At 43.8% G+C, this 18,210-nt stretch overlaps 1 protein-coding gene across 1 annotated transcript in view; it reads right to left on the bottom strand.

The window, feature by feature from the left end:
- Positions 1-3,310: 3,310 nt before the first annotated feature.
- The window catches only part of LOC119187108 (nose resistant to fluoxetine protein 6), a 71,241-nt gene continuing 56,341 nt past the window's right edge, over positions 3,311-18,210 (bottom strand). Inside the window, exons 11-15 of the mRNA XM_075879870.1 lie at positions 17,565-17,687; positions 13,947-14,067; positions 11,188-11,377; positions 5,454-5,596; positions 3,311-4,647 (exon numbers count right to left, since the gene is read on the bottom strand). Of these exons, the coding sequence (XP_075735985.1) occupies positions 4,348-4,647; positions 5,454-5,596; positions 11,188-11,377; positions 13,947-14,067; positions 17,565-17,687 (877 nt within the window). The 3' untranslated portion in view covers positions 3,311-4,347. The remainder of the gene's footprint in view (positions 4,648-5,453; positions 5,597-11,187; positions 11,378-13,946; positions 14,068-17,564; positions 17,688-18,210) is intronic.

Raw genomic sequence — 18,210 nt, 5'->3', positions numbered from 1 at the left:
GATTAATAAGCGTAAGGTATCCGAGGTAACGCATGTAGTGCGTAGGCAGGATAATTTGATCTTAGGTATAGCACATCCACCACAGGACAGAGAAGAAGACACATTCTCAAATCATTCAAGCACTAGCAAGCATTCACTGGCAAATCATGCAAGCTCGGGCAAGCACTGGCAACTAGTAGCATTCTCAAATCATGAATAGTAATTTGACACTAACCCTCAACAGGAAGGTATATAGCAGCTGCATCTTGCCAGTACTCAAATACGGAGCAGAAACCTCGAGGATTACTAAGAGGGTTCAGCTTAAATTGAGGACGACGCAGCGAGTGATGGAAAGGAAAATGATAGGTTTAACCTTAAGAGACAAGAAGAGAGTAAAGTGGATCAGGGAACAAACCGGGGTGAAGAATATCATAGTTGAAATCAAGAAGAAATAAACGTGGGCCGGGCATGTAGCGCGTATCCAGAAAAACGCTGGGCATTAAGGATAACTGACTGGATTCCCAAAGAAGGCAAGCGGGTTAGGGGAAGATAGAAAGTTAGGTGTGCAGATGAGATTAGGGAGTTTGCAGGTATAAAGTGCTAGCAGCAAGCACAGGATCAAGTTGACTGGCGGAACATGGGAGATGCCTTTGTCCTGCTGCAGACGTAGTCAGGCTGATGATGAAGATGATGATGATGATCCGATGTAAGAAGATACAACATGGAGTTAATTTAACATGCTCTAAAGGATGGATTGTCAACATGGTAAAGAGAAAACTTGGGATACGCAAAACCAGATGTATGAACTAAGAGGCAAGGAAGGCAATGTAACTAATAATATGTATAGGATAGTTAAAACAGCGGAGGAGTTTTACAGAGATTTGTACAGTAGCCGGCCCAACCATGACCATAATGTAAGAAATAGCAGTAACCCAGATAAAATCGCACGATTGAGGACAGAAGAAGTCAGGAAAGTCTTCGAGGTAATGCGAAGAGGCAATGCTGCTGGTGAGGATCAGGTAACACCAGATCTGCTGAAAGGCGGAGGACATTATTTTGCTAGAAAAACTAGCCACCCTGTTTACAAAGTGTCTCCTGACGGGAAAAGTACCAGAATCTTGGAAGAATGCTAGCATCTGCTTAATTCATAAGAAAGGAGATGACAAGGACTAGAAGAATTTCAGGCCGATCAGCTTGGTCTCCACCGTATACAAGCTATAAACAAAAGTAATTGCTAACAGAATTAAGACAACAGAGTTCAATCAATGCAAAGATAAAGCAGGATTTCATACAGGCTACTCAACTGTAGACCATGCTGATACTATCAATTAGGTGATAGAGAAATGCTCAGAATACGCCCAACCACTATACATTGCGTTCATGGATTACGAGAAGGCTTATGATTCAGAAGAAATATCAGCAGTCATGCAGACACGGCGGAATCAGGGTGTTGACAAAACACATAAAAACATCCTGGGAGAAATCTACAGAAGGTCAACTGCCACCATATTGTTCTATAATGAAAGTGACAGTATACCAATAAAGAAGGTTGTAAGATGAGGGGATAGGATCTCCCTATTGCTATTTACTATGTGTTTACAAGAGTGTTGACTATATAATGATTCATAAATATATACAGATATATGACTCACCGTAATGTACGATTCATGCTCTCTTAATAAATATTTCGCATATACTTTAATTTTCAAGGTTGCATCAGTATCTAACAAAGTTGTTACGATAGAAAGATGCGTATAAATGTGCAGACAACTGGACCTTTTGTTAACATGGCCTTTAAATAACACGTGTTCCGGCTGTGTTTACCAAGATGCTATGCACTACCGAGGAGGGCGTGCACATGTTGTGAAGAAATTATTCATTGCTGCGAAGAATCCGGCTACAACACTTCGCATCCTGTAACTGTAAAAAAGACTGATACCCCCCCCCCCCCGCTTCGCCTACGCACACTTCAATGATAAGCATTGCGTTTGAAGGAACTGTTTATTTGCTATGCATAGTATATCTGTGGACAGATCTCTTGACAGGGAAGAAGACGCAGTGAGGCGAACCGCAAACAAAAGACGCTGCTCCTGAAAAAAAAAGGGGGGGGGGGGGCAAAGCCTGTTGGGAAGGGCGTTTAAGCTCCACTAGCGAGAAAATTAGGGAGGAGCGAGAGATAGTCTTTTGAGAGATATCTCTTTGATGAGGCACTAACTATGTGCCAAGCCTGAAAACGAGCATGTAGGGAAAAGTGTTCCCGCTCTACTAACGTCGCCTGAAAACTGCGTCGGAATGCAGCTTAATTCCTATGGTGATTCTTTTTTTTTCCCAACATGCTCAATTTAAGTTCCCTATGGCATCTAAGAAAGGGTGTGCTAGCTCCACTAACGTCGTCGGCTATTTTTTGGGCTAACTGTGGCCTTTTTAATGTTTAGTGGGCTGGCAGCGAGTGGTCGGATTTGCCCACTGCGGTGCATGCCAGTTTTTATGATGAACCGTGATTACATGACACACCATGGCGGCAGGAGATGCCGACAAGCCGAGAGCGTATAAGGTGCTTGCAAGCTGAAACAACCAACAGCCTCGTCCACCTCAGTATAGGATGCACGGGGAAAGTAAAAAGAACAAGCCTATCCTTAAAAAGAAGCAATGCCATGTACCCTGAACGGTATCCAAGGGAGGATTGCCCTGCTTGTGGACCATTGGCAACATTAAACCATGTGTCGTGGAAATGTGAATGCATCGGCTCCGCCTTCAGTGAGGACAGGTGGGCAGCACTCTTACGCAGACCTGAACCTAACGATCAAATCCTGCAGAGTGCCTTGAACGGGCCGCCATGCGCGGCTTGACGGTCCCTATAGGGATTAGCCGGTTGGCGCGGAGTCTCCCGTGCATGTTCTCAGGACCAAACTAAAGTTTCAATCAATCAATCAATCAATCAATCAATCAATCAACCAATCAATCAACCAATCCATCAATCATGCAAAACAGACTAAACAGTGTTAACATGCACTTTTTTTTCTGCTTTTGTGACCCGAATGTGGCGCACGTGAGAGCTATGCTGATATCACTTTATGCAATAATACATGTTGAGTAGCTCCTCTCCTGAAGTTTCCTTTTCATTGCTACTGAAATTTGTCAGCGTGTGTGACATACTGCAAGTGTTTAGCAGGGCAACAGGGAACGTATTCACGAAGTAGCATTTAGTCAGTAGAAGAGATTGTACAGTTTACATTTCTACTGCAAGGACTGCTACAGTATGACGTGTTCAGTACATCTTATATGAAAGTTGGTGTTTCAAGTGTACACAGGACCACACCAATGACACCTGTTTTTAGCACTATTTTAATTTGCTTTTATTATTTCTGCAGTTCACACAGTTTATGTAGAACTCTTCTGAAAGCTCTGTGCGCTATCTATAGGCTCATGTCCATACTCCAAGAATCTTGGCTGCAGAATAAACGGCCTTGAGTGCCGTCGGTTTACTAACCATCGGAGTGGGTGTGCCTGGATTTTCCAAACGAGCACAGTTCCACAGGACGTGTTGGTGGGGTACTTAAAGTTGATATTTCTTCAAGTGTGCAACAATTCTTTGTATTTATACTTTGCATTATAACCCTCTTTTGCTCCTCTCTGTTTTCAAACGTCATGCTGTATTGATCAACGCATGTAGCCAGTATTATCAAAATATTAGTGCTTCTGTATTGATAAAAAATGGTTGACAAAAGTGAAAAAAGTAATTAATGATTTGGTTTCCACCTGAATTCGTGTATAAGGCCTTCCCTCTCGATTATGATTTGTTTCCCTCATGCGAATTTTTCAAGTTGAACATAATCTGAGTCGCGCACCTCAGGAGTTTTCATCGAAGTTGTACATCCATCCACACATCTGGAGTTGTTTCCACACCACGTTATGATTCAGACACACACAGGAGGGTGAATTTCGCAACAATTGTGACCAGCTGGAATTCGTTATTGCGCACCTAAATCTGAGTGCGCGGCTGCTTCTGCATTTAGCCCCCGTCTAAGTGCGGCCGCCTTGGCAGGAATTGAGCAGTCGACCTTGGCAGCGCAGCAGCTTAAAGCCTGCGTATTCAAGGACGGCCCTTCACTGAACGTTCCAATGGCTTCACCTCGACCCGATAAAGCCGGTGTACACGCCGGCCCTCAGCAGAAGGGTTCACTGCTTATAAATGATTGATAACTTGTGGCAATTCTTGAAAAACGCAGCGCCTTTTGAGTCAACTTCAAGTCGAGGTTTGTTTTGGAAGGTACAACGGCGGGTCACGTGAAATTATGTGGCTTATACATTTTTACGAAGACCTCTTGCTTGGCGCAAGAGTAACCACAACAGTAACTATAAATTGAGCTATAACTGACAGCTCATACTGCCGTTTTTATAATGAAATTTCTCATTAAGTGTACTCTCACTATTGCTGTTTTGTACTGGCAATGCGAATTTGGCATCTGCGATACTTGTGATGACACTTGACAGTTTGTCCTGCGCTCCGTTGGCCTTCGGCAGATCACTTGCTTCTTCCTTATCCGCCTGAACCCGCCGAGGCTCGAAGATGAGCTTGTCCAGTCTGCCTGTGGGTGCCTCGCAAAATATGAACAGCAGGTAACTCAGGAGGTAGCTCCAAACAAGAATATTGAAGAAAAAGGACACCTGCGAGAAAACAGAGAGTCGAAGACGGCATTACTACCGACTTTAACTATAGCATTGACAGTGTAACTGCTTCAGCTTGTTAAACAAGTTGCCACATCATGGAGCTTGTTTCCAAAATAGTGGATGCGGGAGGCACAGCAACCTAACGTTGTGTCCTTATTTGTGTTATAAGGTGTAGCGTCTTGGTTTAGTGATTGAAGGAAGAGAATTTCCGAGGACTCATTTCTTTTTCTGACAAAACTTTAATGAAAACCAGCTGTTCAATGTACAGGGCTTCACAGCATTTGCTAGACGCGCTTAAAAACGCCGCTGACGGGCGCATAATTGAGCGAGAAGCCCTGTACGATCCGGCGATTAACGAAAGCAGCCGCGTCTCAACTAAAGAACACTTCGAAGAGCTTGAGTAGCAGCGCGTGAAAGCGCGTCTATTTCACATTTAAAATGTCTCACGTGCTTTCGTTTTTTCTCGGAAGAAAAAACCAGGCGAATTTCAGCCCAACATAACAGCTTCATTCTGGTGTTATTTGAGTCGGTCTACAAATTAATGTCAATATTTTACCGATTTGAGCAAGAATGAAAAGGCTGGTTATTTAAAGTTTTAATTGGTGTTTAGTCATGAAAATATTCTGGTTGTATGTGCACGCTACCATCAATAATGTACAACAGTTACAACTTTTCTAGAGCACACGATTAAAAAAAAAGAAAACCTCGTCCGAGTTAGCTGGGAAACCCTGTATATGCAACTCGTCATTCGTGGATGAATATAGATTTCAACGAACGTGAAAATTTTCAGTGTTACAACTCACCACGAAGAAATGGGTGTAGTACACCCGCTCTCGAGAGATGTGCAGCCAGAGTTGCAAGAAGGGCAGATGGATGATGTACACGCCGAAGGTCAGCCTGCTGAGAGGCGTGAAGGCGCTCCACGAAAGGAATGTGTTCAGAAAACCTGCATGGCCGCAAAAGAAAACAAAGCGAAGAATTTGTGGGGAACAGAGTGCTTTGCGGTTTCGGATGAAGATGGCAAAATGCACCGACAGGCTTGCGCTGTTTAAGCTCACAGCCTTCAAAATTTTATTGATCATTGTTTTTTTTTTTGGTATCATGATAGAAAATATGAGTAGCTGGTTTGACATTACGAACGGTGGAGCAGTGCAAAAAACGAGTGAAGAAGGAAGGAAAACATTGGTATAGTATACCCTTCACAGGGGAAAGGGAAAGGGGGGGATTGGAAGAAGAATAAAAAGAGAGAGGGGAGCATACAAACGACGCCATGACATTGTTATGCAATATATTGCATCATTATCAGCCCACCGCCCCTCGCGCAAGTCCATCGTCTTTAAGCGTTTTAACAATGCTTTCGTTAGCTTAATTCTCGGTGACTTTGGATGCAGAAACACACAGGCAGTCTGTAAACATGTGGGATATCGCCAGTTTGTGTTAAATCACGCCCGCTGCTGGAGAGTTCGGTACATGCGTTACCACCAAACGAACGGCCTAGCAGCAGATTTCTTTCTCGCATGCGTAGAATCTGGCCATGGCTTGAACTTGACTACGAGTGTTAATGCGGGCATTGAGGTTGCCGTATAGTCGACAACACTCTCGCTCAGTAGTTGTTAGTACCATTCTTTTTAAGCCAACAATAGTGAAAAACAGAGGAACGAATTCGATTCCTCCTAATATTTTTCCGCAATTGGTAAAGAAAGCCTGCAAATGTAGCATAAAATAGCGAGTGAGATTGATTCACTGGCTTTACAAAAAATAAAAGAAAACAATATTAGAATTAGATGATCCCACGTCTTGTGGGAATCGGGGTTTATCGGGAACGTCAACTGCTCTGACGTTTAAAGGGTAACTAGTATAGCCTCAGGTAATGTTAGAACTCACGTTAGGGCCCAGACGCCAGTATTGTCGAAACGAAGTCCACTTTACGATGCGATGATGTGAATATGATGTACGTAGCTTTTGTTAGTGTATTTATCTGAGGTCGAGCGATGCTTCAATATAGCTTGTTAAATCACAGGAATACAAATGTGATGCTTATTACAATGCTACTTGTATAAAAGTGGAGTCAGCATTGAAATCACAATTTACGTTAACCAGATATACATGACGCCCGCTTGATAGGAATAAGTATGTATTGCGGCTTTGTTATAAAATTAGATAACTGGCACTGTAACCATAGTAGACGTCGCGGTGACATTACACCTAATAAGGTTTTTTTTTTCCAAATCAGCTTCAAGAGCCCGCGTGGCTCTGTGGTAGAATACGTGAACGCCACGCAGAGTGCTTGCGTTCCATTCGTGCTCGGATCCTGATTTTGATTCTTTATATATTCGTCTGGCAACTCTAGTAAACACTGCCGGTATCTCTTAATGTTCTTGCTTTTAAATTACTAAAACTGCGATCTCCTGTGGCGCATACCCGAACCGTGGGCCTTGCATGGGTATACTAAAAGTATATGCGCCACACGTTTCTGGATGAAAACGTTTGACGCTGTACGCGAAGGTATTTTCACCTTATACGTGTTATATGACCAGATAGTGATTGTCATCGAATCCTCTTAGCCTCTTATACCAGTTTTCGTTCACATCAATTTGAATAGGCAATCGCGAGAGCACCCAGTCGTTAGATAGATAGGTATACAGATATAAAAACTCAAAGTGCTCGAGGTCCATTGAAAAATGCTTCGCCTTTAAAACTGACGCATGCACATTCTACACACTGTGGGAACTGGTACACGCGAGTCTTCGATGAGCAAAGTTGGCTGATTAGCGCATCTCAAGAGACGCGCTCCAGATGTAAATGACGAACGCGTACATCAGCCATTCGTACCCTGCAATGCTGAGAAAGATGTCTTTCACTTAGCGTTGTAGGATGTCGTGTATAACACGGCACAATGCTTTTTGTATTCTGTAAAAACACGCTACGCACAGTGCTGCATTATCACGAGAGTAAATATACCATATGAGGTAGTATAAGTATGTTGTTTACAGCGCGCTCAACATGACATTGTTCAATGTCACAGCCTTACATTGTTCTGAACACGGTGGCAATTGAAACAGATAGCGAAAGCTGCTCCCAGATAACTATAGAAAAAATGAAGTGACGTTCTCTCCATTTAGGGAGGAACGATGTCCCCAATGTTCGTCTTTAAATAGAGAAACGTTGCTCCCTCATCCACGGAGTAACACGTTCCTCCTTATGAAAATCAATATGGCTGCCCCCCGGCGAAGCGAGTAGGCTTAGCAAATGCAACAATTCTCGACTGATAAGTAGTACACGGCACTGAAAGTTACAAAAAACGGCCCCGCTGAGCTTGATATTGAACGAAATGATTATAAAAACAAGCAAACAAACCTGTGGCGGTGAACACATCGCGAAAGAGAACGACGGAGCAAGTACGTTTAGTTCGGTCAGCGAATCCACGTTCACTCCGAAAGACACGGATACTGCGGAGTCCTCAACTGAAGACTGCATGCTAGGCTTCCTGTATTTGTTTATCGCAGAATAACATAGTGTGGCGACGCTATCTATGCGTTTACGGGTCCGCAGGTCATGGGATGTGCCTCCTAACCGTACACTCGATCGCAGCGAAACCATTCCGAATCCATAGTGCAGCTTTGATAGATAGATGTTCAACGTTATACAAGTAGCTAGAGGTGTGAGAGCGTCATAGCCATGAAGTAGGTGGTAGCTGGCGCCATCTGGAGGGACTAAACGAAACTAAAAAAAAAGTTGCCTTTCGTGACGTACGTTGTCATACCCACTTTCACGGCTCTCTTGCAGATTGTTTACGCCTCAGCCCATTCAAGATTACTCACTGACACCGGAAGCCTAATATAGGGCTGGTGCAATCAATATATAGCTACACATGCACACATGGTGACATACTACACATATAGTACGCAACAAGTACACTAACATATACGCAACAAGAAAACAATCAACCAGTCACAGCAACGGCCCACACTTCAACGTGTTTACTCACACCCTACTGAAAAAGCGCACCAGGTTATATAGCGATGAATTTCGCCTGACCATAGTGGCACAGGCTACAAGTAGGTTTTCTTACACTTTCTTTACGTTTTGTATCAATACCATAACATGCGCACACGTAAATATATTGTATATGATGCTTAGACAAACATAAGTTTATCAATGGTTGCTCAATAATGAACGAAATAATTACTAGAGCTTATCAGGTTTTCATGAAGGCGGATACCCCCGAGCCATGCATAGAATGCCCACGGCATTCCGAACGCTGCACCATCTGTCGACCACTGCCACAGTTACTTTTTTTTCTGAAAGCCTCCGAGAGGGCAAACACTTGTCGCGCGTTAGCCATTTCGGAGGTCACGTTTTTTTTTCTTCTTGTTACTTGGAGAGGGCGCAGCATGCAGACCAAACTTTGTCTTCGTCGTGGTTGGTGTTCTGTGGTCACGTCGACCTCATTTAGGTGTTTCGTCTTAACGTTTGCTTATATTCTTTTACATGCGTACCACAAGTGTGACCGTTAGCATTGGATACAGTACACCACTAGCCCTTCAAGGACAATGTTTTTGATGCGGTAACGACCGTCCTAGCAGTGTATACGTACGTTACAATGCGGGTCTTGCGAGAAAAGTAAACGATGACCTCGCATCTGACGGTATTTTTTCGTGAGCTATGACAGTGGCTGTTGGCGTCGTGGCAGCTCTAATACTTGAGTGGAGGAACTATCGCTGCAGTGCGCAAGTTTACAATAACTTTATAGAATGTTGTGCCTGCATATTTTTCTGCTTCAGATGCCTCTCGCGATTCGCCTCGCGTGTCAACTTGCAATCATAGTGCGTGCCATAATTTTGTTGTTAGGGCTGTGGCTGTGGTGTTTATTACTCTGGATTCGGAATACTCTTTTCACAAAGGTGAGAGAGCGTTAGTACTTACTTGCTGTGCACAGCTGTTACTAGAAGTGCATTTTGTGCTGAGTTTCTCACGACAAAGGAGAATCATGGACGAGAAAGGCATACTGCACGCGTGCATAATTCCTTCCTACTTCTCAGTGCTGGCATGGGCAATCCAAAACGAATGCGATTGACAATTTGGTTCAACCTACAGAAAACATTGGTTCACTTTTCACAAAAGTTTAGTTATGATGATTTTTAAAAAGTTTCTGATGGTTGTAACCTAGTCTGGCAAATAAACGCTTGGTGAAACTTCGCAGCCTGTTTCCCTTTGTGCTTTCACCTGCCGTGGTAGCATAGCCTTATTGGGTGTCGTGTGACTATGCTGGAGGACGCAGGTTCGACTACCGGCCACGGCGGCCGTATTCGAAGGGGGGTAAACTGTAAATAACATCTATACGGTGGTAGTGGCACGTATAACTCTATAAATTGTATATGATCGTACTTTCACGCATCGGCTGTAGAGTGGTATCAGGTTTCCTAGAATGTTGAAAAATTATGTGTGATGCTTCTTTACGTGCCTCGTTGAATTCATGAGGGCTGTTGGTGCCGTGCGAAACTAAAAATGCGTGGGCTTACCAAGTATGTTGACACCGAAAAAAATTCATCATTTTTTTTTACACTCTAAGGTAATCGATGAAGCAAGACTGCTTGGGAAGCAGAGCTCCTTGTATTCGTGACAAATTGGTAGTATTAAGCAACACGAGACACACATGGAAGTGTGCGGAGCATCGTGCGAGTGCCTGACGATAAAAAAAGAGAGGCTTTTACTCTACACTAATAAAACAAAAGAAAACGTCACTGGTGCATTGCTTACAACAATCGTAGGTAAAAGCAATCGCTCGCGACTGGCCGCGGCTGAGTATAGGCTTGGCGTGCGCATGCGCACGAGCAAGACCCCCATGATTAAGGAGAAACTCACCCCCGTATAACACTAAAATCACATATTATGCATGCTTAGTTCATTATGCATCATGCATGCTTAGCATGCATTACGCATGCACTAAGCATGCATAATGTGTGATTTTAGCACTTGCCGCAAGAAGGCGCGACGGGTAAAGCGCCCGAAAGGGAGGAAGTCGCTGCGCCGAAGGAGGAACGGAGCATGTTTTTCCATTCTCGCTCCCCCTTTTTTTTAGAGTGATATAGCACACCTGTCTTTTGCCTAATGTAGTGAACTGAACGCCAAAGAAAGGTTAAAATTTCCCCCCTTCTATGCTAAAGCCGCGTTTATGGTAAACTGAATGTTGTTTCTTGCTAAAACATCATCCTTGGCTATGTACTAATATCACGTTACCTCATAAAAATTGCCAGGGCGTTCCCGTTTAAACCTAAACTATCGACGCAAACATGGTATATCTCAATAACAAAATTAATGGCCTTAAACATGCAGTGTTGATTGAAATGGTGGAAATGAACGAGTGACTACAACTCGTTGGCTTGTACATACAAATTCTTTTTTTTTATATGAACAGCATACCACTGTACGCTTAAGCTTTCACCAACGGCTGGTTAAGCTGGTACCCACTGTACACACAATTATGACGGGGCACATTCCCGTCGAACGACGAGTCAAGCACATTGGTGAACATACCTCCCCTCCTCGTGGCGCAGGCGAAGGTGATCCACGACATAAACAATGACCACAATATGCGGTCGAAGAACGCCATGGATAACTTTCCGGAATTGGTGGCGGGCATCTTGGTTTGGTACCAAGGCACCTTCATGAAGATGCAGCACAATCCGCAGGCAAAGGCGACGCACCAGGCCGCAGTCTGCAAAACCTGCAGAAGGTAGATTCGTGTAAGTTGAACACGCAGATCGTTGACATAATCAGGAGGTGAATTCGTTGTAGACTACAGAAATTTACGCTCAAATAAAAGAGTACCAGTGAAAGAAGCACACAAACAAGAAAAGCTGCTTTTAGTGTCCCTCTTTTATGAACCTATGTACTTTGCAGGTTGAACAAGCACGCCCGCGCATCCGATTTAGCTGCATTGATTCGTTCGAATTGTTCCATCGGCGACTGGCCAACGGCACTAAATATTGCTTAAGTGCGTTGTTATAATTGACTGGCAAGCATTCGTACGAACACCTGCAGTGTACGAACAGTGGTGTGAATACATGGCCCAACACCTATGCTTATAAAATTCCACTGCGTAATAATGCATCTTCATTAGCCGGCATGCGGCTTCCCAAGTGTCACCACAGTTATCGAGTGAACGACACTACTGATGACAATTCGTGGTCGAATGGAGGACTTCTACATAGACAAAGTTCTGCAACATATGGGGAATAAGTTGCACAGCACATGGAACATCCTGTTTTTTTTGTTTTTGTTGTATGTGTAGAGACCCACGCTCGCACGCATAGAAAAAAAAGCAATCGCTGGACTTTGTGCCCGAGATCTGATTGAATGTGGAGGTTCAATAGTGTTAGCCAGCTCTTTTAGTAATCGGTTGCACAGAAGATTCTTGTTTCAAGTTATTCATGTGCAATAAGAACAAGTTGAGTTTAAAATACCTCCGATTTAGGCAATGACATTACTGTGTGGGAGCTTTCTATTCAATGGAAAGTGTAGGCTGAAATTAATTTAGAATAGTTTTGTTTTTGTAATGAGGAACTAAATGGATGCGCATGTTCAAGGGTACGCCGTATGAAGGACGTTTGTAGTAATTCTTGCATTCAGTAGAATTCGCGGACAGAAATTCCGGTACTTTAGCTTTGGTATAAAAATTTCATTCACAGGTATAACCTCTAATGGCTTCCACCCTCTCGGTTTGGGCCCCTGCGCTAGGGCCTGTACAGAAGCAGTTCTGATTTCCGCGGCGAGGGCGTCGAAAGGCTCCAATGGCCTAATGGTTACGAGTTTCGCCAGAAAAACTGACAATGTAATCTGACTAATAAGAAAGGTTGCCAGCAGTCAACAAGGACTTTGAAAAGATGATTTTGTTAGGTTGGTGCACGTCTTTGTGATGAGCCATTTCACCTACGTTGCAGCCATGCACAACTGGCAGAGGTCGCAGCGCGATAAGCTCAGCACGTTAATCACAAAGGCCATCAAGAGAGCTCTCGGACTTTTAATGTACACAAGCACGGATAGACTGTTACGTCTTGGCATTCACAACACGCTGGAAGAAATTGCAGAGGCACAGGAGAGGGCGCCATTCGCCAGGCTGTCCACCACGCGTTCCGGTGGAAACATCCTCTGGGAGCTGGGAATTCCACTGAAAGAAATCGAGTCTCGCTTCTGCAGCACTCCTCGTCAACAGCGAGAACAAATCACCGTCGTCCCCATCCCACGAATTGTCCACCCCGAAAATAACGAGGGTAGAAGACGGGCCAGGGCAAAGGCTCTACTACAAAGGGCTCAAGAACATGCCGGGGACTGCTCCCTTGTCGATGTGGCCCGATATCCCGAGGGAAAGGCATATGCGGCAAATACCATCATCCACAAGGATAGTATCACCAACTCGACAACGGTCCGGACGACGGTGGCTAAAATAGCAGAGCAAGAGGGGAATGCGTTGGCTTTGCTGGAGTACAGGAGGTTCACAATATATAGTGACTCGAGATTGGCGGGCCGAGCATGTGCCAAGAGAACAATATCGGAACCAGATTTGCAAATTTTTCAGCAGAAAGACATCGAGCCACACACTCGTTTGGTTCCACGCTTTTATATGGGACTCATTAAGGGAGCCCCGTCTAATCTCAACAAGACAGCCCACATAGCTGCGTGAAAACTGGCAAACCGCGTAGCTATCTGGGGGTGCGGCGCTGATACTTTGGAGAACCGTGACCCTCCAATCTTGTATAACGAAGTAACAAAATATTTTTACCTGGCGTGTAGCCAACACCCTCCACCACACAGAAAACTAAGCAGACTTCGCACTCTGACACTCAGGCGTCTTCAAGTTGGGGCGTACCCCAACCCCGTGCTATTGAACAAAATTTATTCCAAAAATACAGCCAACTAATACATGTTCCTTCTGCGGGGATATAGCTGACTTGGAACATATGCTCTGGCGGCGCAGCGTTACACTGTGGAGAAGTCATCACGCCGTCCAAATGGGAGGGTGCCAATACAAGCTCCGGGCTCGAACAACTGTTGTGGGCAGTCCACCGGGCCCGCGACGCAGCAGAGAGACTTGGTCTTTCTGTTCCGACGTAGGAGCGGCCCGCAACGTGCTAAAGTGCGTTCCGAAGGACCGCATAAAGTTTATTCATCCATTCACAGGTATACGCGATTCAATTGCCGGAATACCGCGAGACGAAGCACTCTTGCAGCATTGTAGCATGTTTAAATTTAGACTTCACCAGGCCCTCGACTAAGTGATGTATACATGTTCTCACCTTAGAAATCTTATTGTGCTTCAGCTCAGCTACAAAGAAAAACGTGATGCAGCCTGCGAAGTAGCACACAGCGTGGTAGAAGGGCCAGAAGTAGTAGTGGTAGATGGTCTTCAATAAAGTTCTGCGTTGAAAAAAATAAACAAAAATATACAGCGCCATGAAATAGTCTTTAAGAACATTTGCTACTGTGAAAGAGCCCTTCCGGCTTTAGAAGTCATGTCTAAGGCCAAGACTCTGCAAGAGGCAACATAACGACCTAAGCAGGTGGCTAAAGAAGCATCCCAATCTGATAACTTGCAATGTCACGTTTTTCTCGCAGGTCGTTTGCATTACACCTGGACATTAGGCACATATGACCCAAGGAACACGGGGACATTGGTACCAGCGCCATCTGTCACGCTGTTGGAGTTTCTCTTGATTTTAGATTTCGGATTTTTTATTGATACGAATCAATGTGTTTAGTATACATGAGAAGGTTCCAAAGTCCAAGGCCCAAAGTGTTGGAGTTTCTCTTGATTTCAGATTTCGGATTTATTATTGATACGAATACATGTGTTTAGTATACATGAGAGGGTCCCAAAGTCGAAGACTGAATCGTGGCCTCCCGTTAAGGGCGAATTGTGGTAAAACAGTGTTTGAGGCCACATAAGCAAAAATCTAAAGTATAAACTAAACACGTTAGCAGCAGAACATTAAAGAAATGTACGAAATAAAAACAAAATGAAGCGATGAATAATGCTCTGCATTATAACCGAAAAAGAATGCAAAAAGCTATAATACATAAAATCTGGAAATTGAAACAAAATGAAGTGATGGAAAGGAACAGCTATACGAAGCATGCATAATGTGCGGTTTTAGTTCCGTCTTAAATTGATGTAAGTTCCTTGCATTTTTTTATAGAAGCTGGTAGTTCATTCCATAATGATTTTGATGAAAATTCAGCAGTCAGTTTGCCATAGTTAGGGCGTACCTTTGACAAAAGAACGTTATTTTTACGTGCAATTATATTATTACTATAGGCAAACAGATAAGTAGATGAGAAGCAGATTGGAGATGCTGCGTTGGTTATGTAATTATAGAATATGATACCTAAGTTGTAATTGAGAAGCTCTGAGATGGTTAAGATGCTGTTATCATGAAGTAGGCATTTACTACCATAAGAAAAATATGAACGGTTAGTAATTATTCTAATGGATTGGTTCTGTAGTACGTGAAGAGAAGTCAAATTTCTGTTATAGGTGTTACTCAGCACATTTTGCCATAATTATTACAAGAATGAACGAATGAGTAGTAGAGTGACAATAAAGTGGCACGCTTTCAGCAAGTAGAGCTTAACGCATTCGAACTCCGGCTGGCCTTTGCGGAGTGAGAGTCGCAACCGAATCTCCGAACAACATTTACTGCTCGGCTCTGGTATACCAAATGAATTATCGCAATCTGATCCAATCATGTCCAGGAATGCGAGCCCACTTACGGTCTTTTTGCTTCGCAGGTCAACGAAGCCAGAAGCCTATAGCGGACACGTAAGACCTTCAACGCCAGCCACCGGAACCACCTGGACTCTATGCATTCGGATTTCTCAACTGCCCTGCTTAATATTTGTTATTAATTTTATAAGCACGCGGATGCTTTCACATTGCAACTAAACAGCAATATACTTGAATTTGAATTGCGTGAAAACGGTCCTAGTTAATGCACGTTTTAATTAAAAACTAGTTTAGACGTGCTTGTTTGTGTTTATTGTGTGTGCTGAGGCTTATGGCTGCATATTCACTAAGTACACTTCACAAGGTGTAACGACTCGAAGAGCGAGTGCCAGCTAGTCACGACAGTATAGCTGACCAATAGAGGACTATTGGCCAGCTGCCCGCTCGTAATAAGTTCACATGCTACGTGACGCCAAACAGGCTCAAAAGAGTGTGCCACACTCGCCGCCATGGCTACTGGTGGCGCTGACTGCAACTTTTACGTTTAAATTCCCATATAAACCCAATAAAGTGTCTGGAGGGGATAGCTACCGTGGTAGCTCAGTGGTAGAGCATCGAACGCGATATTTGAAGGTCGCAGGTTCAGTTTCTGCCCACGGAAAGTTATGTTTTCACCCACTATTCTTTCTTCATAATTTCATTACAATTCGGTCTAATATCGTCCCCTATACTTTTCTTGACATTGATATCTGTTAGATCTCATTATATATATATATATATATATATATATGTGTGTGTGTGTGTGTGTGTGTGTGCGTGTGTGTGTGTGTGTGTGTGTGTGTGTGTGTGTGTGTGTGTGTGTGTGTGTGTGTGTGTGTGTGTGTGTGTGTGTGTGTGTGTGTGTGTGTGTGTGTGTGTGTGTGTGTGTGTGTGTGTGTGTGTGAAAGGAAATGTTACGATATGATGTTACGATATGATGGCTGCCTGTTTGATAACCCTGTATATACGAGCTGTTATTCATTATGGCATTTTGGCTTGCGTTATTTCACGCGCCAACATGCCATGATTTGCACTCTTGTGGTGTTCGCGTCTTACTGTCGCGTTGTAGCAGGGTCAGTCTATGTCAAACGTCTCAGCCATTTTGGTGACCATCTCTGTTGCGATCGCAAAAAAATAGTATTAGTTTGAAAAAGTGTAAACTGCTAGAATATTTTAGAGAGAATAAAATTTGATCAACCAATGGTCTTCTGAATGGTGCAGGATGCCGTAAGACGTTTTAAAAAATTAGCTTGCAAGCATCGTTTCTTGTTTTGTTGCCGAAAATAATGCACATACTAGGCAACAGCGCTTGCTCATGGGGCTCGAGTGGCATTAATCCTGCTGAAGTTTTCCTGCCATATAGGCCTCCACAAATTTCGCCAAAGTGCTCCATGTTTGAATTTTCCCCCTTCTAACCCCGTGCTATGTATGAATACCCCAGTAATCAATACTTACTCTACGGGTGGTGTATTTCTCGGTAAAGAATATTTCAGGCCACCCAAATTTGCAAATATTGTGAGACAAATTCACGAATTTGAGAAAATGTATTTTGATACACATTTAGGCACAATTTACAGGACATGCTGTTCCAAATAAAATTAGCTCCATTGATTTGATTCATATGTGGAGTTCAGCTTCCCAAAACCACTATATGGTTATGAGAGACGCCGTAGTTGAGGGCTCCGGGAATTTCGACCACCTGGGGTTTTCAAGAGAGAGAGAGTAAACTTTTGTTAATAACAAATGCACACTGAGCCTTCTTGCGTGGGGCCCTCAATCCAGGGCTCTATTGCCTTGCGCGACCCTGCAAACCCGCTGGACCAGCTGCTGCAGTTCCTGCCGGCGTAAGGGGTTCTTTAACGTGCACCCAAATCTGAGGACACGCGCCTAAAACATTTCCGCCTCTATCGAGAATGCAACCGCCGCAGCCGGGATTTGATCCCGTCACTTGCGGGTCAGAAGCCAAGTACCTTAGCCACTGCACCACCACGGCGGCGCTAAAAGTTAGCTTGACACCTCAACGTAGAGCCAATCAATAAGTGTTACATAAAAACATCATTAAAATTCTTGTTTCACTGCGATAGGAATATTTTCGAAGTTTCCCATAAAAAAGGTGAAGAGTAAAAAAGAAGGGGGAAGTGCTGTCACTCACGTTAACGACTCGGTCACTGGTACGATGAATGGTGTCATATCGCTGCCAGCCACTTGCCACGTTGCCACGGAGCAGCTTATGAGCGATAGCGCCACAAAGACAGCCACAGCAAGCCTTTGGCGGCTGTAGAATAATAATAGGAAAAACAAAACATCCTCATACATTTTTTTTTGTTTTGTGCATGTAAAGCTGGCGTAACGTTTGACTCGAACATTTTTTGAACGGCTCTCTCTTTGTTTGCAGGTGACATTCCAGAGAAAGCATTTAACAGCTAAAAATGCGGCAGTGCATGTACCTCCGGTTCGAGTTGGAGCAGTTGTAAAGTGGTGAGATTCTGGAAATACAGTGGAACCCGGTTTAATACCTGTATTCGCGATGTACACGCAATATTTAAAGGGACCCCGAAACGGTTTAGATAGTTTTGTACAACCAAATTGGTTCAGTAGACCAAGCCCCAAGGGTTTCAGTTATCTGCGTAAACTGTGTAATCTATTACAACGCTTTAAAGCTGCGAATCGCTGCACATCGCTGCGACACATTCAAACGCGTTTTCATCTACTCATTTGCAGTATGATATTCACTGAAAGCGACGTCATCCAGGCTGCTAATCTGATTGGGTGTGGGATGCGCGTAAGTAAGATCGGCT

This window comes from Rhipicephalus microplus, chromosome X, assembly GCF_043290135.1.
Source record: "Rhipicephalus microplus isolate Deutch F79 chromosome X, USDA_Rmic, whole genome shotgun sequence".
Taxonomy (NCBI): Eukaryota; Metazoa; Arthropoda; class Arachnida; order Ixodida; family Ixodidae; genus Rhipicephalus; species Rhipicephalus microplus.
This window is presented reverse-complemented; position numbering and strand designations above follow the sequence as displayed.